Genomic DNA, 19276 nt, shown 5'->3' on the forward strand with positions numbered 1-19276 from the left:
GCTAAAGCAACACTCGAGTGGTTTAAGGGTAAACATTTAAATGTCTTGGAATGGCCCAGACCTCAATCCAATTGAGAATCTGTGGTATGACTTAAAAATTGCTGTACACCAGCGGAACCCATCCAACTTGAAGGAGCTGGAGCAGTTTTGCTTTGAAGAATGGGCGAAAATCCCAGTGGCTAGATGTCCTAAACTGATAGCAATATACACCAAGAGACTTGCAGCTGTAATTGCTGCAAATGGTGGCTCTACAAAGTATTGACTTTGGGGGAGGGGTGAATAGTTATGCACACTCAAGTTCTGTTTTTTGTTGTTGTCTTATTTCTTGTTTGTTATACCAAAAAATATTTTGCATTTTGAAATTGGTAGGCATGTTGTCAAATGATACGAACCCCCCAAAAATCCATTTTAATTCCAGGTTGTAAGGCAACAAATTCAGAAAAATGCCAAGGGGGGTGAATACTTTCGCAAGCCACTGTAGATATCAAAACATACATGGTACACCTCAGAGTTTCAGCTACAGTATTTGAAACATATCATTTATCCAACCACTTTAGAAGTATTTCTACAAATTGAATTTTAAATGCAATGGGCAAATTATAAATTAATATCATGTTTGCAATTCCTTTTCGGTCAATGGGGTGTACATTTTGTTATTTTGATTTCTGAGTCAAAACTGAAAACGAGAGCCTTATACCCATCGAGTCACTTCCTGTGGAAGGATCAACTGGTTTCAGGGAGACGACAAAGACATCTACACGTAAATACATTACATTCCTTACCCAAACGGGCGGTGGATCGTGAACAAAGTATTATTATTATTATTTCGAGGGTAGTTTCCAAATGTACAATAAGTTTGACTATTTGTCTCTTCCTCCCTTTATCTACCCCTCCCTCTCCATATGTGTACCAAGCCGTCATATCTTGTCAGTCCACTAGGGACCTTTGTCTCATGTAAGTGTGTATGTGTATACTGTGTTATTATTTAGTTAGTTAGTAATTAAATCAATTTGTGTAGTACTGAATAATCAACTTCTTCTGTGGTGCCCCAAATTCCTAATGAGTTAATTGTTACATGATTCATTTAATTGGGTAACAATTAAACACAGTTAGTTGACTCGATAAATAACAGTCATCACATTAATGCAAGTCACATCACAACACTGCTCATCCTAAATTTTGCTCCCTCTTGTTCAACAGCACTTTGATTAAATCGATTTAATGTTTCAATTTGCATCAAGTGTGGTTTTTATCCACTAGATGGCAGTAATGTTCTACCATTGTAACCTAAATAAATTGTCATGACACTGTCTCACTGGGCATTTCCTAATGTGAAAGGTTTGCTGCAACTCTGCATGATTATGGCAGTAGAGGGATAAAGATTCATAGCCCAAGGACCGAACCTACTGGCACAAACAACAAACAGAAGACTGGGTGCCCTTACACATAAAAGTCTTGGATGATGTAGGAGTGCGGTGTCAAAGCCTGACAAATCGTGTCAATACAATATATAAAAAGCCAAACGGATCCTCGATCTGCCCCAAAATGTTTTTTTGAAGCTCATTAAAGAAGGGCGTGTGGTCAATGGTGAGAGCTTATGGTGAGGCAGGAAAAGCCTGACCCTGGTGCATGTGTGTTCATTTCTGGACCGATGTAATGGATATAAATTCCATTAAAGAAATGCACTAGAAGGTGAATATAATTGCTTCAAACCACACATTGCATTATATTATAGCACTGCAGTGGTAGTTTTATTGCTGTTTTAAGGCACCTATAGTAGACATACTGCCTAGTAGCCAACGTAACTTCTAGAATGTGCAACTCAATGCATTCAATCCTGACTTTTTGTTTTCAGAGCATCTCCACAAACAACAGACAAGGAGCCAGAGATCATCAGACACCAGTGGATAACTGAAGTACCAAAAAGCCAGTAGATGTCATACTGACAGAGACCTTTTTAAAGTATAAAGTACAAGTCATATTATATACTGAAGTGGTGCAGCGGTCTAAGGCACTGCATCTCAGTGCAAGAGGCGTCACTACAGTTCCTGGTTGGAATCCAAGCTGTATTCCATCCGGCCATGATTGGGAGTCCCATGGTGCGGCAGGGGTAGGTCGTCATTGTAAATAAGAATGTGTTCCTAACTGACTTGCCTAGTTAAATAAAACTATTTAAATAAACATTAAGGGCAGACGTTTGCTATGTTGCAGAACGGTTTGTCCCGAACAACACGTTTTCCAAAATTGCCGTTGTACATTCTTGAACAGACTTTTTAGGTATGTTTGCTCCCGTTTGGTGGGTGCGGCGAAGTGTGAATTGAAGAATTGAATGACATATTTAAAGGGCAGTGGCCATGCTGACAGCGTTCCCCAACCCCTCTGTTTAAAGGGCCATGCTGACAGCATTCCCCAACCCCTCTGTTTAAAGGGCCATGCTGACAGCGTTCCCCAACCCTCTGTTTAAAGGGCCATGCTGACAGCGTTCCCCAACCCTCTGTTTAAAGGGCCATGCTGACAGCGTTCCCCAACCCTCTGTTTAAAGGGCCATGCTGACAGCTCTGTTTAAAGGGCCCCAACCTCTCTGTTTAAAGGGCCATGCTGACAGCGTTCCCCAACCCCTCTGTTTAAAGGGCCATGCTGACAGCGTTCCCCAACCCCTCTGTTTAAAGGGCCATGCTGACAGCGTTCCCCAACCCTCTGTTTAAAGGGCCATGCTGACAGCGTTCCCCAACACCTCTGTTTAAAGGGCCATGCTGACAGCGTTCCCCCAACCCTCTGTTTAAAGGGCCATGCTGACAGCGTTCCCCAACCCTCTGTTTAAAGGGCCTGTTTAAACCTCTGTTTAAAGGGCCATGCTGACAGCGTTCCCCAACACCTCTGTTTAAAGGGCCATGCTGACAGCGTTCCCCAACCTCTCTGTTTAAAGGGCCATGCTGACAGCGTTCCCCAACCCTCTGTTTAAAGGGCCATGCTGACAGCGTTCTGTTTAAAGGGCCCTGACAGCGTTCCCCAACACCTCTGTTTAAAGGGCCATGCTGACAGCGTTCCCCAACCCTCTGTTTAAAGGGCCATGCTGACAGCCGTTCCCCAACACCTCTGTTTAAAGGGCCATGCTGACAGCGTTCCCCAACACCTCTGTTTAAAGGGCCATGCTGACAGCGTTCCCCAACACCTCTGTTTAAAGGGCCATGCTGACAGCGTTCCCAACACCTCTGTTTAAAGGGCCAAGCGTTCCCCAACCCTCTGTTTAAAGGGCCATGCTGACAGCGCGCCATGCTGACAGCATTCCCCAACCCCTCTGTTTAAAGGGCCATGCTGACAGCGTTCCCCAACCCTCTGTTTAAAGGGCCATGCTGACAGCGTTCCCCAACCCTCTGTTTAAAGGCCTCTGTTTAACCCCTCTGGGCCATGCTGACAGCGTTCCCCAACCCTCTGTTTAAAGGGCCATGCTGACAGCGTTCCCCAACCCTCTGTTTAAAGGGCCATGCTGACAGCGTTCCCCAACCCCTCTGTTTAAAGGGCCATGCTGACAGCGTTCCCCAACCCTCTGTTTAAAGGGCCATGCTGACAGCGTTCCCCAACCCTCTGTTTAAAGGGCCATGCTGACAGCGTTCCCCAACCCCTCTGTTTAAAGGGCCATGCTGACAGCGTTCCCCAACCCTCTGTTTAAAGGGCCATGCTGACAGCGTGCTGTTTAAAGGGCCATGCTGACAGCGTTCCCCAACACCTCTGTTTAAAGGGCCATGCTGACAGCATTCCCAACACCTCTGTTTAAAGGGCCATGCTGACAGCGTTCCCCAACACTCTCTGTTTAAAGGGCCATGCTGACAGCGTTCCCCAACCTCTGTTTAAAGGGCCATGCTGACAGCGTTCCCCAACCCTCTGTTTAAAGGGCCATGCTGACAGCGTTCCCCAACCCCTCTGTTTAAGGGCCATGCTGACAGCGTTCCCCAACCCCTCTGTTTAAAGGGCCATGCTGACAGCGTTCCCCAACCTCTGTTTAAAGGGCCATGCTGACAGCGTTCCCCAACCTCTCTGTTTAAAGGGCCATGCTGACAGCGTTCCCCAACCCTCTCTGTTTAAAGGGCCATGCTGACAGCGTTCCCCAACCCCTCTGTTTAAAGGGCCATGCTGACAGCGTTCCCCAACCCCTCTGTTTAAAGGGCCATGCTGACAGCGTTCCCCAACCCTCTGTTTAAAGGGCCATGCTGACAGCTGTTTAAAGGGCCCAACGTTCCCCCCTCTGTTTAAAGGGCCATGCTGACAGCGATCCCCAACCCTCTGTTTAAAGGGCCATGCTGACAGCGTTCCCCAACACCTCTGTTTAAAGGGCCATGCTGACAGCAATCCCCAACACCTCTGTTTAAAGGGCCATGCTGACAGCGTTCCCCAACACCTCTGTTTAAAGGGCCATGCTGACAGCGTTCCCCAACCCCTCTGTTTAAAGGGCCATGCTGACAGCGTTCCCCAACCCCTCTGTTTAAAGGGCCATGCTGACAGCGTTCCCCAACCCCTCCCATTAATTTTTTTACTGATCGTGCAGCACAGCACCGTTTCCATTCAATTGAACATTCCAGAACGTAAACACGTACTGACGCAGCCCTGGTTTCCCTGACACAGATTAAGCCCAGTCATAGACAACAACAAAAAAGCACTTTCAATAAATCATCTCCACTGAGCTTGATTTTTACTCTAGGACTAGCCTCAATCTGTGTCCATTAGCAGCAACAGAAATATTACACTAAGTAGGTGTAGGTAGGTACAGAGCCATAGTTGGCAAACTATTCTCCAACTTGCCACTAAAATTACCATGACATTCTCATTCATTATTTAGTTTTATTGTGGCCATGGAACCTTTGGGTCAGCATAGCACCCACCAAAATGGTAATGTCAAACACCCTACGAGAGTTTTTAAACCCAGTCTCTACGTTCAGTGGTGTACACTTTTAACATTAGGATATCCTGTGGGAGCAGCAAGAACCTTTTAGCGCGGAGTGTGCTAATAGGTCAAAGAATATGGCTCCGTTTCACAACCAGGGGCAAATGAGCAAGATTTACTACATTGAAATTAGGACTGTGTTTTACTTTTTTAATTTTTTTTACTCTTGATCCAAAAACTACTGGAAAATTGGCTTTATGCTCACGTTACATTTGCAAACAGCTCCATACAAGTGTGATCTGTTACCTTTCAGTAGAGGTGGTAGTACATAACTGCCATCTAGTGGATGGCAAATTGTACAACATGGGTATTCTGTACATACACCACAATTCAGCCATATTTGAAACTTGACCCAGCATTAGGGCCATGCCTTTGGGCAGTTTTTTTCCTAGGCGGTAACACCAATTACATAAAAGTCAGTAAAAAAATAAGAAATAATGAATAGTCTCTTTCCTAAATTAGCCTTGGATGGAGATAGGGATTTGGACATGTGGTTTTATTTAATTCTCCTTACTGACCAATGATTATGCCAGCGATTCTGATACAACCATTAATTCATACATTGTGCCCCTGGCCTGAGAGGATGGAAGTTCAATATGTAGCTAATGTACTGTAGTAGGCTAATGTTAACTAGCGGCACATCGTTGCCCATGAAAGGAAGTTAGGTTGCGAGCAAGCATTTTAGCCAGGTAGCCTAGGAAAACTAAAACTAAAAGTGTGTACTGTATGACAGAGTCATGAAAGACAGGAGGATGGCATTGGCGTTTCTCTACAAGTAGGGTGAGTCAACATGTTTTTCAACTTTGCATGCACACGCACACAGTCTTGTACAACTAACCTTGTGGGGACACACAATTCAGTCTCATTCAAAATCCAATTTTCCCTAACCCTAACCCGTACTCTAACCTTAACCTGAAAACCTAACCTTAGCCCTAAACCTCCTAACCCTAGCTCCCAACCCTAATTCTAACCTTTACCCTAAACCCCTAGAAACAGCAGTTGAACTTGTGGAGACAACAAAATGTCCCCAATTGGTCAAATTTTGGTTGGTTTACTATTCTTGTATAGTTAAACACGTCCACACACAAACAAATCAGTACTGAACAGCCACATAATTCTACCCATGCCTCGCTACTGGTAGCTGATTTTGGTAGTTACCTGTATGTAATTAAGCTATAGAATAAGTAGTACATGTTTGTAACAATAAAATAAAACTGTGTGTGTATCTGAAGAAGTCATCTTTTAAAAGTGGCACGTTTGGATGTCTGCCTGTTTATATAAGCCTCAGTTATTGGTAGGACCAGACCGACATAACTCAGGAATAATATGTGTCTGTTGCTAGTAATGTAATAGATAATGCATTTCTCAACAAATAGTCTTTTTCTAAAGGATTGTGCTTATTATAAATTCCTCCTGAGGTGTGTATGGATAAATACATAATGGGCCGGTTTCCCAGACACAGATGAAGCTATTACTGTGGAAAACATGTGTCTGGGAAACTGGGAGTCATTCTGCCATGTTTACAGACTAGAGATGACATGGTATATCCTCTTCTCTATGGCTCTCAAACACACAGTAATGGAACATTTCTGCTGAAATGCAGAACACCATATCATCCATGACCCATCTACTGTGGTCATGGTAGAGGTGCAGTGTACATGGGGACCCCCAAAGTACATCTGGTTATTCTCAACAGTCTGGAAATGATTCAGTTGTTCCTGATGCTTTCATCAGAGGAAGGAACCACCATGCTAAGTGGGTGGGGGTTATATCCTGCCTGTTTGGCCCTGTCCAGGAGTATCGTCAGGTGGGGCCACAGTGTCTCCTGACCACTCCTGTCTCAGCCTCCAGTATTATGCTGCAGTAGTTTATGTGTCGGGGCTAGGGATAGTCTGTTATATCTGGAGTATTTATCCGGTGTCCTGTGTGAATTTAAGTATGCTCTCTCTTTCTCTCTCTCGGAGGACCAGAGCCCTAGGACCATGCCTCAGGACTATCTGGCCTGATGACTCCTTGCTGTCCCCAGTCCACCTGGCCGTGCTGCTGCTCCAGTTTCAACTGTTCTGCCTGCAGCTATGGAATCCTGACCTGTTCACCGGATGTGCTACCTGTCCCAGACCTGCTGTTTTCAACTCTCGAGAGACAGCAGGAGTGGTAGAGATACTCTGAATGATCGGCTATGAAAAGCCAACTGACATTTACTCTTGAGGTGCTGACCTGTTGCACCCTCGACATCCACTTTGATTATGATTATTTGACGCTGCTGAACATCTTTTGAATTTTGAACATCTTGGCCATGTTCTGTTATAATCTCCACCTGGCACAGCCAGAAGAGGACTGGCCACCCCTCATAGCCTGGTTCCTCTAGGTTTCTTCCTAGGTTCTGGCCTTTCTAGGGAGTTTTTCCTAGCCACCGTGCTTCTACACCTGCATTGCTTGCTGTTTGGGGTTTTAGGCTGGGTTTCTGTACAGCACGTTGAGATATCAGCTGATGTAAGAAGGTCTATATAAATAAATGTCCAGACAATTAGTCCACAACCAGCTGTCAAAACAAGCTGCTTCCTGAGCCACTAGTGAGGAGATAGCAACCTTTCTCCATTACCCAGAGAGGAGACAGCACCACTGAAACCACAATGCTGTCTGGTGCCCATGCATGATGACATTTCAAATAAACCAACTCAATCCCTTTTGTATTATTGTCTGTATGAAGTCTGTATGCTCAACAATATGATAACAGCCTACGGTCCTATTGAGGTCCAGTGAAACATATAGCCAACTATAGGGTTTAGAGGCAGGTGGCGGTGCAGTATATCCACTTCTGCCTAGTCACAGTAATTAGTAAATACCTGTCTGTTGTGGGTTGTTGTTTACACAAGATGGTGAAATGAATCCTGGGAGGTTAATTTAAAAACTCATTATTTGGGGATTATGGTCAAGCACATCCTGTACAATATCGAGGATAATATTCTAATGTAGACAGTTTGTGGGGTGTGTATGTTCTCATGGAAGACTGCCGTGACCACATGTTCCAGAGCAGCCTTTATAAGGGTCATCCCAGGTGAGGCTTTGGCTTGAGAGGAAAGGAGAAGGCAAGTGGTGATCACTAAGCATCTTAAGGTAGGTTTTCAGTCCTTCTAACAGTTTCATTGGAGGAAACTCGTCATTTCTAGTACGACTGTGCAACAATGTCTAACTGACCATGTACTTTGTGACAGGAGGACGTGCAGGGATGAGACCCATGGACCACAGCGTGCTGAAATGTTGTCTCTTCTCTCTACTCTTGCTAACAGGTAAGACATTGGGCTCCATTTTACTCTTCTTAAAACAGGCACAGATTACACTAGAAGAATATCGTCTTTCTCGTTCCTATTAGCAGATTTTAAGTAAACATTGCGAAACAAGCATTTCAAATGGTTAACAAGCTGAAATATTCAAAACATGTTTAAAACTGCCTCGTCCCATTTTGACGCACTGCTTGGGCTGCATGTGGAAAATGCAGCACATTGCCTTTCAAACAGATTATCTTACTAAAGTCATGAAAACAATTAGAAATAAAATATTCAAATATATTTTTAAGTGTATTGAAGCTGTATAACATGTTGCACTAAAAGCTGGCAATGTAGTATGCTGTTTGATCTAAACCTGGTACTCTTATCTCTAGTCCAGTATCACTCCAATATAACTGATTTAGAGTACCAGGTTTAGATCACTTTTCAGACTTATTGAGTCACTACTATGAAGCCATCAGAAATACTCTAAATGGGGAGATGGGAAACTCCATTTGATTCGTATTACCGCCCATTGTGTACAATGTCCACGCGTTGTCAATTGGCCGCACAGTGTATTCTGGGTAAATCTGGGACAAGAAGCGCACTCCTTCAATGAGCGAATGGGAGTCAATTGAGCGCTAGCTCAAAAATCCAACATTAGCATGAGTTACACGGGAAAAAAAGCACATTAGAAATATATTCAGAGATCTGAGATATGTATCTTGTTTACCTAGTTTGTTATTTGTGACATTACTTACTTAAGAAAATAAAAATGTTATGCGTCTGAAACTAACTTTCTACAAGGGATTTCGGGGCGATTAGTTTAACAACCGCGCGAGACAACATATGACAACGTGAACGCGATTGTCAATGAGCGTAGCGTTATACGTTATCCATTAATTGACCAATGAGATTCCCAACTCCTCATATCTTAAAGTATTTCTGCTACCACGATGCAAGGCAACAACCTTATCCGATTGAATTTAGATTAAGTGTTTTATTTACTGTACTGTGGTTGTTAAAATATTGGAAGGCATCATTGGTTCCTAGAAAATCGCTATATAAATCCAATGTATTATTCTGAAATGATATACCTGTCTCTGGTTCCACAGTGTCTGCAGCAGACCCTGCATCCAATGCAGCCATTTTAGCTAGTGAAATGATTCCAGGCAATGCATCCAATACAGGCCAAGCACCCAATACATCCACTAATACATCCAACACAGCCAGTACAAACCAACCATCAACACAGCCACTTCATCCAGGGCAACGACACCCTCCTGTACAACACGTCGATGTCTGGCCAGCATGCTGATTGCGAAAGAAGCTCTGAGTCAGCCACAGTCTCCATCATGCATCTCAAATATCAGTGTGCCGTTAATAGTGTATGAAACTCTGTCTGTCGTAAGTCACTTTCTGTTCCTTTTAATTGAGTTTTGTACAATGTGATGAGTTTCAGAGAGAACCCATTGACATATATATAAGTATGTGATGATTAATTATACCACAGCGTTGTTGAATACTAATTTCTAATTGGCTGAAAGGGCATTCTAAAATGGATATTAAAACCAGCTAACGGGAGAGTTGAAAAATATATTGTGCCAGTTGGAAAATAAATTGGGACACCTTGCAATCATGATGCATTATGTGCCTACACATGCAGACCGTACTTGCTACAAAATTACAAAAAGCTAAACCAACAACCACACAAACCGAAATTGGATACATTGTAAACGCAGGTACAACGGGGATAAACTTCGCTAGCTGTCATTGATTTGTTTTTGCAGACTTTTTTTGAGCATCTGATGACCTAATGTGGTGAGTAATGAACATACATTTTTGCAGTCATGACGGCGGCGCTATGCTGTCAAATCTTCCCACGTTTCTAGTTTGACCAGCTGTGTTCAACTGGTATTTTTGATTTAGGTTCCCAGATTTGCTAGCAACAAACTATTTAGCCAGCTTCTAGCCTAGTGTTTGATATGTAATGCAATCTTCTCGTAATAAAGTGTCCAGCGTCCTGACGGAAGGCAGACTTTAGCTATGTCAGGCAAAATCAGGCATGATGAGCTCACTGTTATGGATGTATCCAAATGAATGTCAATAGAAAAAAATCTTAAACACATCTACTTTGCTGTTATTCTGATTGCAGAGATTGTGACACTGTTAGCCATAGCTTGTTGGCTAACTAGCAAGAAATGGACAAAAACAGTGGTAAAGTAAACATACTTTGAAGTACTAAAGTCGTTTTTGCGATATCTTTACTTTACTATTTCTGAAAACATCACATTCCTACAGAAAATACAAATAATAATAATAAAATGAACTTTTTACTCCATTTTCCTTGACACCCAAAAGTACTCGTTATATGTTGAATGCTTAGCAGGACAGGAAAATGGTCAAATTCACTCACTTATCGAGAGAACACATCCCCACTGCCTCTGATCTGGCAGACTCACTAAACACATGCTTCGTTTGTAAATTATGTCTTAGTGTTGGAGTGTATCCCTGGCTGTCCATCCATTTAAAAACAAGACAATGGTGCCAAGACAATCTGCTTTGCTTAATATAAGGAATCTATTTATACTTTCACTTTTGATACTTAAGTATATTTTTAGCAATTACATTTACTTTTGATACTTAAATATATTTAGAACCAAATACTTTGACTTTTACTCAAGTCATATTTTACTGGGTGACTTTTACTTGAGTAAAAGTATAGTATAAAGTAAAGTATACCTTATTAATAGAAAGTTATTCAAGTATGACTATTGAGTACTTTTTCCACCACTGCAAAAACGTTGGCAGCGAGCACAACAAGTAGAACGCGTCCATAAATATCTAACTAATCTAACGAACGACTGGGTCTCTAGCAACAAACATATGTGAATGTATGAATTATCTTTATGAAAATATTAACAAACATTTTTATGTCTAGCAGTAAATGTGTGCTTTAGTATTTTCTTTGGCAACTGTGGGATAAACTTCTCAGTTCTGTACATTACCATTGAAAAATAAACTGCAAAGGGACTTGACTCCGCCGCGTCGTCCATTATTTCCAAGGTAATCATCATCTTCTCAGATATAATGGCGGTCTGCAAACCAACGTTAAAGGTGCATGCCGCCACCTACTGTGCTGGAGTGTGAGGTCAATCACGGTTTACAACATTTCTAAATCATCCTACCTAAATTTAGTACTTCTGTGGAAAAACGAGCCCTACTAACTGCTAATAGACCCTCTCCCATCCCCAAAATCCCCCCACCCCAACGATCCTACACTTCCATCTGTCCCTCTCTTCAACATACTTACAATATAACACATGCTCCACTGTTTCTTTCAAGGGAATGTACAGAATGTTGGCATTTATCCCTTATTATCTTCTAAATAGGACACAAAAGATCTCCGCTTCGAGAGTCATCTGCAAGTTATGTTGGTAAGTACACATTTTAAAAATCCAGAAACATTCAAGTAAATGTGACATTTTGTAATACCACTCATTATGATTATACACTACAGTCTTGGGAAGACCCTGATTTATCATGGGACACATCAGTCTATCATCATGATATGGTGGTCCTGCCTGTCAGCAAAATCTGGACTCCTGAACTCCATGTGACTAATGGGTGAGTCCACGTACAACAGAATACAATAACCTACCAGTAAGTTATATTTAATTTATTCTTGATTCCTTTTATAACATGATCTTCTAAATAGTGAGTAAAACATCTACAGAAATTAAATAGAGATACAGTATTTATTTTTGGAGTGGCCAATTGTTTAGGTGTGACAGTTTTAGTAGATCAATCCTCAGTCTGTTCTTAACTTCTCATGTCTAAAGAGTGCAAACAACGATAAAGCACAGCAACAAGGATTTACTGGTGCACAGCAACGGGACTATAGAGCACATGGTCATCATGAACACTGTGGTGGGCTGTGAGGTCAATCTGTACAATTACCCCTTCGCTTCAGATTTCTGCCCCATCGCCATCAATGTATGGGCACTTAAAGGTAAGTGCCTCATTTCAATCCTCATTCTGTCTGCTAAACAGCTATTGCGCACTATTACTTACCAAAAGATCTTATTAAAAACAAGATGTTACCAAAAACAACTAAAACTTCATTAAAAAAATCTGTATAGCCTACTGCAATTCCGTATATGAAGCAATTCAGTTTATTTGTCATCTTTTGAGTTTTATATGCTCCCTGACTGTCCTCCCTACCAATGATGTACATAAATGATTTATACCCCTTGACTTATTCCACATTTTGTTGTTATGGCCTGAATTCAAAATGATTAAATATTGTTTCTCTCTCACCCATCTACACACAATACCACATCATGACAAAGTCTTTATAAATGTAAAAATACAGAACTCAATTTACATAATTATTCACACCCCTTTCCTATGACACTACAAATTGAGCTCAGGTGCATCCAACTTCCTTTGATCATCCTTGATATGTCACTATCCACCTGTTTATGTAAGGTCCCATAGTTGACAGTGCATGTCAGAGCAGAAATGATACCATAAGGTCCTAGGAACTGTCTGTAGATCTCGGGAATTGTGATGAGGCATATCTGGGGAAGGATATAAAATAATTTCTAGAGTGTTGAAAGTTTCCAAGAGCACAGTGGTCAACATCATTGGGGAAATAAATAAAAACATGGAACTACCCAGACTCTGCCTAGAGCTGGCTGTCAAATCAAACTGAGAAACCAGGCAAGAAGGACCTTGGTCAGGAGGTAACCAAGAACTCAATGACCACTCTGACAGAACTACAGAGTTTCTTGGCTGAGATGGGAGAACCTGCCAGAAGGACAACAGTCTCTACAGCACTTCACCAATCTGGGTTTTAAAGGAGAGTGGCCAGACGGAAGCCACTCCTGAGAAAAAGGCGCATGACAGCACGTCTGGAGTTTGCAAAAAGGTACATGAAAGACTCGAGCATAAGGCAAAAATATTCTGTGGTCTGATGAGACAAAAATGGAACTCTTTGGCCTGAATGCAAACCACTATGTCTGGAGAAAACCAGGCACAGCTCATCACCTCTAACACCATCCCTACCCTGTTGAGCAGCAGGGATTGAGAGACTGGTAAGGATAGAGAGAACATTGAATGGAGCCAAATACATCCTTGATGAGCACCTGCTTCAGAGTGCAAACGACATTAGACTGGGGGTGAATACTTGCAGCCAAAGCAACGATGGAATGGCTTCAGAACAAGAATGTGAAAGTCCCTGAGTGGCCCAGTCAAAGCCCAGACTTGAATCTCATTGAAAAAAACTTAAATTGCTGTTCATCGCTCCCATCTAACTTGAAAATCTGCAGGGAAAAATGGGAGAAAATCCCCCAAAATCAGATGTGCAAACACAACCAAGATGTAACACTTTATTTTTAGAATAAATCAAGGGGTATATAAACCCTGGATTGCCGATGCTATGTATTGGCCATTGAGAGGCATTGAAGCCATTCCTCCAGTAGGAGCAGTGCTCCATAGGAATGAATGTAATTCCTACAGTATTTCAATGAAATGTTTCAAGGACAAAAATTACATGCATTTAAGTATTGTTCTGTTATTGTGGTGACTAACATTTGTAATTCCAAAAAGTATACTTTAAAAACTCCCTAAAGTCTATGCCCACGACCCTGTGGAAATCGAATTAGCATAATAATCCCCATAAAAATCGGTCAATTTAAGATATGTTTTTCGTATGAAATGCGTTTCAATTCACTGCGCCTGCCAATATCGCCCTTCCGCATCTGCGATGAAAGGTGCCAGAGCTAGGGCGGGTGTTTATCAGACCATGAGACATCCCGAAAATCGGTCTTCTCACAAAAATGTCTTTAGAGTCCATACGGTTTGGCCTACAAACTATTAAGATGAGACACTCAGGAACATGACGGTTCTCCGTTTTTGCTCTATGACCCCACAACAGTCACAGGACTGGTCTGAAGTCAGTACAGCCGATATGCCAACTTCTGTCTGTAGCATCCCAACAGTTTGGGCTACACACTATGACCCTTCTATGGAAAGGTGAGTCTCTCACGAGCCTAGTTTAAGTTTTTTTGAAAAAAAAAAATGTATGTAAGAATATATGGAGATAAGGGGTTAAATACTATCTGTGTATCCATGTATGAAGCTGTTATTCAAGGTGTTTCTATGGAGTCTGCAAAAACAAATGTAGACATTAATAAATGCTTCCAAAAAATACAATGATGGGGGTGCCAAGATGGAGGCACGGTGGTTCAACACAGCGCCCCATCAGTCATCTACTGTATAGTGTATATATACATCATTGTCCCTTCCAGGTTAGTGGTGACAGAGGTGTGTTTGGGCCGGTGTAGCATGCTGCAGACCCAATTGGCCTTTGGGCTGACACAGTGAATATTAGGGCTGTAATGGTTCAGTCAATTTTTTTTTTTTGCTCAATTTTCAGGAGGGGAAAAAAAAGAGACCATTATACCATCCTGTGTAAACGATGGACAATCTTTAATGTAGGCTTAAGCTATCTCCCACATTAAATAAGGTAAATAAGTTAAGCACGAATAAGAATTATATAAACAACATAACAGATGCAAGCTTTTATGTGTTGTATAGTTCACGTCAGAGTGAAATAGACAGATACTGGGGTGAATGGTTTTAGCAGTATTGCATGACGATAGACATGAGAACTGGGGGTGTTATAAAGAGTGGAAGACAAACACTATGTTCTGAGCGGTATGAAACACCATGAGAGAAGGCAGTGTTTTATTAGTGTGTATGCTGAAAGCAAGAACACTCTAGAAATCCATATTTTTATTTGATTACTCCTTAAGCTTTAGCCTTATTGGGGAAGTTCATGATTTTACAACTTGATGTTAGATGGTTCGTCACCCTTAAAGTAGTCTATGGGCCTGGAGAAACATTAACCCATGGTTCAGTTCTCTCTGAACAACAACTACTAACAAATCAAATCAAATTGATTTATATAGCCCTTCGTACATCAGCTGATATCTCAACGTGCTGTACAGAAACCCAGCCTAAAACCCCAAACAGCAAGCAATGCAGGTGTAGAAGCACAGTGGCTAGGAAAAACTCCCTAGAAAGGCCAGAACCTAGGAAGAAACCTAGAGAGGAACCAGGCTATGTGGGGTGGCCAGTCCTCTTCTGGCTGTGCCGGGTGGAGATTATAACAGAACATGGCCAAGATGTTCAAATGTTCATAAATTATTCGTATAATAATAAGGCAGAACAGTTGAAACTGGAGCAGCAGCACGGTCAGGTGGACTGGGGACAGCAAGGAGTCATCATGTCATCACTTTAGCCACCGCTAACAAACAAAAAAATCAATGGGAGTGATCGGGGCAATTGTCAACATTTCATGGCCAAATCAACCACATTTAGTTTGATGTTACTTAATGGTGATTTGGACACTTGTTTTTTAATTTTTTTATTGCATTTTGCAAATGATGTGGCACTTCTCTCTGAGAGCCCACGCTAACAAACAAAGGATATGGCTGCCAGAATGAATCAAAGTGAGGTTGTTTCACCAAAGTGGCTCTGAGATATGTGTTACAGTAGGCTACCACCACTGAAGTACTATAGATTTATGTTTTTTTTTTTTTTTTTTTTAAAAAGGGTCATTTTTCCATCCTCTTCTGAGAACCAAAATAAGAGTCATATCAAGAAATGAACCGAACAAAAATGTCAATCTTTACACCCTACAACAACAAAAGATTTTTAGGGGTGTGAAGCTACGTACGGTATGATCTTTGAATGACTGAATTAGTATCAAATATCTGCTTTCCAGGATGTGGCATGTTCCTGAACTTTGGGAATGTGAGCACAACTAGTGCAAACCGTGGAGACTGGCTAACCGAGAACGTGAAACTCGATGCGAAAGGAGGCAGAGATGATCGCAACTATCTATGGGTTAGTCAGTGCTCCGGGTGATTTCAGTAGTTTGTGGGACATGTAAAGATACTTTACTCTTCCTGTTTAAGGGCAGAGCTTAAACAACATTTCCCCTGAAAAATACAATACACTTAAATAAAAATGTATCAGACGTTTTTATACCTTTCATAAGTAGTGTTCCGTTGAGACAAATACACGTCCCAGGCTATGTATTGTGTAGACCCACGTCCCAGGCTATGTATTGTGTAGACCCACGTCCCAGGCTATGTATTGTGTAGACCAGGCTACGTCCCAGGCTATGTATTGTGTAGACCCACGTCCCAGGCTATGTATTGTGTAGACCCACGTCCCAGGCTATGTATTGTGTAGACCCACGTCCCAGGCTATGTATTGTGTAGACCCACGTCCCAGGCTATGTATTGTGTAGACCCACGTCCCAGGCTATGTATTGTGTAGACCCACGTCCCAGGCTATGTATTGTGTAGACCCAGTTACATGCCACAATTCCAAATGAATTAAAAAGATGAGCACCATGTCATTTCCAAATTTGCAGTGCGTTTCTTTTCCCATTAATTGGGGTTAAGGCATAGTTGGATCTGCACAACCGACGGTGAAGGATGTGGACTAATTGACATAAGGCTTCTTAAGAGTTCTAAAAACATCTGACAGTCTGATTTTGGAATGTAATGCTCTTCCCTTTCAATTTTAAACAAATGCTATACGTTTAGACGCAAGAACTCAAAAAACAAATGATTTCAGTCTGGCCTACCCATCTGTCTTCACAGGTGTCGCTGAAAATGCGGTCTGAAAACCCGTTTCTGTCCCTGGTCCTGCCCAGTATACTGATCATTGTGGCAGATGTGGTGAGCTTCTCCCTGCCACTGGGGAGGGGCGAGCGTATCTCATTCAAGGTTACACTGGTTCTCAGCTTCATCATGTTCCTCATCATCCTCAACGACCTACTGCCTGGAGGAGGCCAGTGCAGCCCCATCATCCGTGAGTGTCCTGTGTGTAATGCACCAGAATGAAACAGCATTTTGTTATAAACGGTGTGTATGTAACAGAGTTAAGAATGGTCCATAAGCTTATTTCACAGCTAGCTTGAAATGTCGCCAAGGGAGCTATCGAATTCAATATTTTTCTGCAGCTCAATAGTTTGGTATGTTGTCAATTTGGGAGCAGTGTTCCTGAACAGCAACAGTGATCCGTTGGGTGCAGAGTTTCACTATTTCCAGCCCGGTATGTTACAGGGACAGTAAAGAAAGATATACTGGTAGCAGCACACTGATGTCAGTTTCATGTATACAGGACCTCTCTGCCACCATATAACACTCACACATCTCTCTCGTTGTTCTCCATAGGAAAGCACTTCTGTTTCTGTTTGGTCATCCTGGTGTTGAGCACGTTGCAGTCTATGGTGCTCACACGCCTGGCTAAGTGTGGCACTCTCTGGCCCTGCAGCCTCTCCAAGTCCAAAGACTCACTACTTAAAGACACAGACAATGAAGAGGGTAAATGTTTTCATTCTTCTGTCATCTCAGTTATCCACAGAGCAAGATATTTTCATGGTTTCCAAAGACATTAACAAAACGTCCTTATACAACCATTTATAACCTGACCATGAAGTCATAATGACGTTACTGCAACCAGTTTTACTGGGTACCCCATAAATGACTTTCATCATCATAAACTAGTCAAGTTGTATTTTAATGCTCAACCTTTTAATTCGTACCCTTTAGCTGCAGTTAAAGCATGCAGTTGACGTCTTTCCCAGCATCTTTTCTTGTTAGCATCATTTGTCTGGCGTTTACGCTGGTCTGGACAGCTACTCCATTTGATCTTTCATCTGTCACTGAAAACTGTCAATTTGTACATCTTTATTTAATCATGTTATATTAATATTAGGTTATCCTTTTTCCTCTCATTTACTTTGTCTAGAATCCAAGTCTGATATTAAAGCCTCAGCGGAAGAGAAGAATACAGCCCTCCAGAAGGTGGTGAAGTTTCTCAACAAAATGGCTGCACAAGACCAGAAAAATGCTATACACCATCGCTTTGCCAACAAAGTGGACTTGATCTGTTTCTGTATCTATCTCACCATTCTCATTGTTTATGCAGTCGTCATTTTATATTTCTCCTTTGGTTCTCAATGTAAGATCAACCAATTAGATTTCTGGTCATAAATTCTTTATTCGCTTTTAACAACCATTTTAAAAATATTGGTGTATTTGGGTCTTCAGAAGTTTTGCAAGCACAAACAAAAGCTAGTTGTTTTGCATTTCTGGGTAAAATAACTAGATGTGTTTATTCTGAAGTAGGGCTTTAACAATATTTATTTAAACATGTTTAGAACTAGCCAGTCATATGTGTAATAATACATTTAGCAATTAGGGCTCTAATGAATACATGTAATGGGGACTGTAGTGCTATAATCCCCCAGAATAGAGGCCTAGAACTCTAATGCATACATGTAATGGGGACTGTAGTAATATAATCCCCCAGAATAGAGGCCTAGAACTCTAATGAATACATGTAATGGGGACTGTAGTGATATAATCCCCCAGAATAGAGGCCTAGAACGCTAATGAATACATGTAATGGGGACTGTAGTGCTATAATCCCCCAGAATAGAGGCCTAGAACTCTAATGAATACATGTAATGGGGACTGTAGTGCTATAATCCCCCAGAATAGAGGCCTAGAACTCTAATGAATACATGTAATGGGGACTGTAGTGCTATAATCCCCCAGAATAGAGGCCTAGAACTCTAATGAATACATGTAATGGGGACTGTAGTGCTATAATCCCCCAGAATAGAGGCCTAGAACTCTAATGAATACATGTAATGGGGACTGAAGCTGTAGTATTAGTAGTGTGGAAACAAATTAATAGTGTGTTATTTGCTATAGAGGCAGTGTGAAGGCCTTATATTATCTCCTAACTAAGCAGGTTCTCAACCTCAGGCTGAGATATCAAATAGTCTCTCAATCATCTCCTCCACCTGCGCTGGGCTGTATTTGTGGTATCTCTCAGGGTGTTTGGAGAAATCATGGTCACATCTGTGTAAAGTACAGGCAAAGGACCATAATGAATATCACTGTACCAGCGTTCTGTATGAAATTCTTACTGCACATCAATATTGGACAGTGGTGAATAAAATAACCCATGTCTT

The 19276-nt window shown here is 41.8% G+C and overlaps 1 protein-coding gene across 2 annotated transcripts; it reads left to right on the forward strand.

Annotated features, from left to right (window-relative positions):
- Positions 1-9458: 9458 nt before the first annotated feature.
- LOC112239686 (5-hydroxytryptamine receptor 3A) lies at positions 9459-18315 on the forward strand. Of its 2 annotated transcripts, none has more exons than XM_042316637.1 (8): positions 9459-9612; positions 11598-11642; positions 11726-11832; positions 12048-12217; positions 16001-16122; positions 16890-17100; positions 17466-17615; positions 18043-18315. In XM_042316637.1, exons 1-8 carry the CDS (start codon positions 9517-9519, stop codon positions 18285-18287), a joined length of 1146 nt encoding a protein of 381 aa, XP_042172571.1. In that variant the 5' UTR covers positions 9459-9516; the 3' UTR covers positions 18288-18315. The 2 variants fall into 2 exon arrangements, with proteins under 2 accessions (XP_042172571.1, XP_042172572.1); XM_042316638.1 differs by lacking the exon at positions 9459-9612 and adding an exon at positions 9623-10026.
- The last annotated feature ends 961 nt before the right edge of the window (positions 18316-19276 follow it).

This window comes from Oncorhynchus tshawytscha, unplaced genomic scaffold (assembly GCF_018296145.1).
Source record: "Oncorhynchus tshawytscha isolate Ot180627B unplaced genomic scaffold, Otsh_v2.0 Un_contig_12287_pilon_pilon, whole genome shotgun sequence".
Classification (NCBI taxonomy): Eukaryota; Metazoa; Chordata; class Actinopteri; order Salmoniformes; family Salmonidae; genus Oncorhynchus; species Oncorhynchus tshawytscha.